This window comes from Mytilus edulis, chromosome 7 (genome assembly GCF_963676685.1).
Source record: "Mytilus edulis chromosome 7, xbMytEdul2.2, whole genome shotgun sequence".
NCBI lineage: Eukaryota > Metazoa > Mollusca > Bivalvia > Mytilida > Mytilidae > Mytilus > Mytilus edulis.
This window is the reverse complement of record NC_092350.1, coordinates 21,592,759-21,598,341: the sequence shown is the minus strand read 5'-3', so window position 1 is coordinate 21,598,341 and position 5,583 is coordinate 21,592,759. Positions and strand designations below refer to the sequence as shown.

Genomic DNA, 5,583 nt, shown 5'->3' with positions numbered 1-5,583 from the left:
TTTTCTGAACTGTTGTTTTGGTGGGCCTATCACGATCAATCCCAATCTTTAAATTTCTGTGTGGTGTTTTATGATCTGATGTTTTGGTGGTCTGGTGATAGTCAATCCACATCTTTAGAGTTTTGTGTGGTGTTTTGGGGACTGTTGTTATGGTGGGTCTGAGACGATCAATCCTCAATCTTAAGAGTTATGTGTAGTGTTGAATGGTCTGTAATGTTGTGATGGTCTGGTCATGGTCATGGTCAGTCCCAATCTTTAGTTTTCTGTAGTGATTTAGACTGTTGTTTTTGTGGTCTGGTGATGTTTATCCCAATCTTTAGGTTTTTGTATAGTGCTGTATACACAGTTGTTTGTATGTGCGTCTTATTTTGACTTTAGTCATACTGCTGTCTGGCTTTCATTGACTTGTGACTTTGTATCGTCTCCTCTTTAAACAAAGGTATGATGGTATACATTCAAATGATACAGCAAGAACAAAAAAATACATTCACTTGGACATTTTATATAGTATTTGTGTGAAGCATTGTCAGTATAAAGAAGATTAATATATTTCTAAACTTCAACCTGTCTGATGTTTTTGTAAGAAAAAATGAAAAAATCGAGTTGTTCCCCTTACACTTAGTCGACAATAATATATATTAAACAGAACACCATTGTGATATTTAAAATACTAGGTGAAAACAATATTATCATATAAAATAAATGACCTCTTATACTATATACATTTCATAATGATAATAATATTTATTAAGGTTAAGGGCATATAAAACATACTAAGTTTTGGAATATTATCCTTTGTGGAAATGTAATCATATTAGATAGAATTGAGAATGGAAATAGGTAATATGTCAAAGAAACAGCACCGATATTACATGAACTATTTACAGATTAAAACAAACAAAAAATATATATTGGTTTCCTTTATAGATGGATGCTGCTTACAGAGAAACTATCAAACCATGCGGTCAAATCAGTCCTTCTAAAGGTTAACGGACTCCATTACGAGTTGGTTAACTGTTATGAAATATCCTCATTACAAATTAAGACGAGTATGTTCCAATTTTGTATGCAAAATCCAGCTCTCTTTTCTTCGAATATGATCTACCGAATTAGATTTATCATTTAAACTTTACAACTGATCATAAAAATTAGGTCGATTTATGGAAATTCATATTTAAAGCTCGAAATGACATATTTAGACAATGATTTAGCCTACTGATCGACATTTTCTTTATCCTATCAATATTATAGTTTATTTTGTATTTCAATGTTTAAAGATTGTAAATAATTTAGTTTAAGAGAACAATATGATTAAAACATTAAAAAGTAGGTGAACTATCTTCTCGTCGAAGTCGAAATGTACTTATAAAATGTACGAACAAAATATCAAAGTGTAAGTTAATCATCAATGAATTGATATTCGAAAAAAATTTCGGCAAAATCGTACATTTTACTTTAAGTATAAATATGTTTAGTTTTTCTGCACTTTTCAATAAATTGAAAAAACAAAACTTATTTTAGAATATATTTTTTTTTGGCAATATATTATGTCGTGGGTTGCTGTCTTATTGATGTAATACTCTAATCTAATTTTTATCCCTAGTAAAAGGAAGATAGCACATACTGTACAACGGAGTATATAACAATAACACTGAGTGAAGATGAAACAACTACAATAATTTAAGATTTGTTTTGGTAAACATATCACAGATAGACACTTTATATCATATGAAGGGAAATGTCAATATTGAACTTTGATTTCTTTGCTTTACCGGTCAAACATTTCCTACATATTTTCTGACGCTTTTGAAATAACAGTACATATTTTACACAGAACCTCAAAGTTTTAGACCGAAGTTGTTGATGAAGGTAACGGGAGGGATTATGCCTGATATTCATATGATGAAGACATAATCTTTCAATCAGTTTAATTGGGGTCTGAAGCTGGCATGTTTTTGAAATTGATGAATTTTGCCTTAAATTTTCATTTTTGTATAATTTCTTGAAATCTATAATATCAGACAATATCTTTAATAGCAAACATGATCAGGAGAAAATATTTTTTGAATAATTCGACAAAGCCAAAATCTTTAGCCCTGAGAAAGGTTATTGCCCTTTACTGATTTTTTTAACAACTTTTTTCCTTTTTTTTCGTATATATTATGAACACTTTGAATTATTAGATGTGTATATTTTAAAAAGTATAAAAGCAGAAATAATCATCAAAGCAATATCTAAAACTCGAAATCACCAGACTAATATTTGTACGAGTTACAATGTACTTATTGCCCTCAAATGACGATTTTCTGTTATCATTTTTTGTTTTTATATAGCATATATAAACTTGGAATATAGCATATATAAACTTGGAATATAGCATATATAAACTTGGAATATAGCATATATAAACTAAACACATTTTTTTTTAAACAGTTATTGGCATGACACGGGTTATGTTCTTCTCATATATTTTATGATAGTATGATACTAAACCCCTAACGGGAGGGATTGTGCCTGATATCCATATGATAAAGACATAATCCTTCAATCAGTTTAATTGAGATGTCAGTTAACTGCTAGTAGTCTGTTGTCATTTATGTATTATTGTCATTTTATTTAAAAATTTTGTTACATCTTTTGACATCGGACTCGGACTTCTCTTGAACTGATTTTAATGTGCGTATTGTTATGCGTATACTTTTCTACATTGGCTAGAGGTATAGGGGGAGGGTTGAGATCTCATAAACATGTTTAACCCCGCCGCAAATTTGCGCCTGTCCCAAGTCAGAAGCCTCTGGCCTTTGTTAATCTTGTATGATTTTTTATTTTAGTTTCTTGTGTATAATTCGGAGTTTAGTATGATGTCCATTATCACTGTACTAGTATACACATTTTTAGGGGCCAGCTGAAGGACACCTACGGGTGCGGGAATTTTCGCTACATTGAAGGCCCATTGGTGGCCTTCGGCTGTTGTCTGCTCTATGGTCGGGTTGTTGTCGCTTTGACACATTCCCCATTTCCTTTCTCAATTTTATTGGAACTATTATAGATAGATGGAAACTATAAATAGCAACACAAATATCAAATGTTTTACACACATGGAATTATACATTGATATCCTTTATTTTAGGCTCAGACAGGGTTGTAGGGGCTGGGAGGTAATCAGATGCATTCGGGATGTAAGCATCCAAGGAAGAGCATGCAAGCATGACACAACACTGTACTGCAGGGCTCATCGCATGGGCATCAGTAACTGGTACAATAGTTTCCAGTCTAAAGATCCACAGGACCACAAAAGCTCAAAGAAATTGGCCTATCTTGTGACGAAGTACAAACGCCGTCACGGTCGTCTGGCTCACGTTCATCCCAGAACTACGGATATCAGACTTATCATAGAATATATATTTGGCGAAAATATAACTGTAAACATTACTCTAAATCAAGCTAGTATTGGTGAATTTTTTTAATGCGGCCAGGAGAGCAAAACAATGTAACTATGTTGAAGAAATTCGCAATATAATAGCAAATTACCATTTATCGAGGGAACATATACCTACTAGATTCTTAAATAATATTGCCGTTTGGGAGGTACTCCTTAAAACTGTGCCTTTCACCGCTATGCTCCGTAATCTAGGTAAAATAACTAGTTTAGGAATGCTGAATCCAAACACAAAAACATCGTCAGACTTGTGGATTACAATTATACTTCAAAGACTTGGTCAGTTGAACAGTGATGGACTGAACTGTCAAAAGATTCACCCCTTGACAATTTGTATTACATTGCGACATTACGAAAAAGGGCATGGACAAACGAGGTTAGTGTGGACACCAAACACACAGATCGTTAATGCACTGAAAGAAGCATTCGATCAACTAACAGAATTATGTCTATCGCAAGGACAACCATACTTAATGGCCGTTTGCGTTGGTGAAAGTATACAGAAAAATACTCGTGGGTCGTCAATAACAGCGTGCGAAGCAGCTGCTGCAATGGTTCTTTCAACCGTAAACACAGCAGAAATCGAAGTCATTATCTTTGCTAATTCTATAGAAGATGCATGTACAAGTATTATAGCCAGAGGCGATACTTTAGATTCTGTTTCCGATAAGATAAAACGGGTCAAAGAGTAGTGTTAATTATCGTCAGGAAGAGTCAGCGAAGACTTGGCTGTTCCATTTAAATGAGCAGCTAGCAGAAAAAAGCGATTTGATGTTATTGTTGTTCTCACAGACTCTACCCAGATGTGGATATATGCATCCAGCGGAAATGCTCAAACAATACATGCGATACGTGGCTATCGATGGGTACCATCTTATTTATTGTTGTTGGTATGACGGACAATGACTATACCATAGCCAGTCCTATAGATATGAATGCGCTCGATGTAGTTGGCTTTGATCTTCACACTCCAAGTGTAATTAAAAACTTTGTGAATGATTTTCAAAGTGATCCTTCCATGCAGACTGATAATCCATATGTTGACTTGGAAAAAATGGAAAATATCACTTTATATTAAAACCACCGTTTTGTTTTAATATGTAACACTAAACTAGACATTAATGTTCATTAAATTTTAGAAATCAAGTTGAACAATAGTTATTAAAAGTTTTTACATGTATCAGGACCAAGTGAAAGTAATGAAAAGATTGATTTGATGGCAGTACACAGAAAACATATTTAGTACCTGATGCTTTTATATTTAATCTCTTGCCAGATTCTCTAGTACATCAAATGACTCCTTTGCTCTGAACAGCATCTGATTAAAAACATTAGTTGTGACAAAGATTAAAGAAATTGTGGGTACACATCATTGAGGCATCAATAAAACGTTCCTATAAGCACATAAAAGGAGCCTGGGACTATTATACTAACGTTAGTATAATAGTCCCAGAAGGAGCATAGACGGCTACAGTATATCTCAGCTGATTCAAATATCACTTCGTGGAAATTGCAGTTTGATGAATACTTTCAGGAAATACTACAAATTTAAGCTACAACACATATTTTGTTGCAACAATTATCATTTCTTATATTTAAAAAAAAACATCGCATTGCTTCTTTCCATCATGGCAAAACATTTCTATCATGATTTCGGAGTGAAATATTTAGCGGGTACTCACAATTGTGAATGGGCAGCCATAATGACGGTGAAAAAAACCAACAATACACTTTAAAACCGCCCAACTAAACTTCAGATTTAAATTGCAAATTGAGGTTTAGTTTTGGGTTCAGGTTAGAAATCTAGTTTCATAATAGTTCACCGCCGGATTTTGGTGATAGTAAATCCCAATCTTTAGTTTCCTGTGTAGATTTTTATAAGTGGACAGTTGTTTTGGTGGGCTGGTGTTGCTCAATCCCAATCTTTAGTTTTCTGTGAAGTGATAAGTGGACTTTATTTTGGTGGGCTTGCTATGGTCAATCCAAACTTAAGTTTTCTGTGAGTTTTATGGACTTTTATTTTGGTGGGCTAGAGTAAGTGATAATCGATCCCAATCTTTAGAGTTCTGTGTGGTGTTTTATTGACAGATGTTTTCAGTGGGCTGGTGATGGTCTATCCCAATCTTTAGTTTTTTGTGTAGTGT

At 33.6% G+C, this 5,583-nt stretch overlaps 1 protein-coding gene across 1 annotated transcript; it reads left to right on the top strand.

Annotated features, from left to right (window-relative positions):
- The first annotated feature begins 3,618 nt into the window (after positions 1-3,618).
- LOC139483014 (RNA-binding protein RO60-like) lies at positions 3,619-4,131 on the top strand. The gene has a single exon (XM_071267044.1). The coding sequence runs from the start codon at positions 3,619-3,621 to the stop codon at positions 4,129-4,131; it is 513 nt and encodes a 170-aa protein (XP_071123145.1).
- Positions 4,132-5,583: the final 1,452 nt, after the last annotated feature.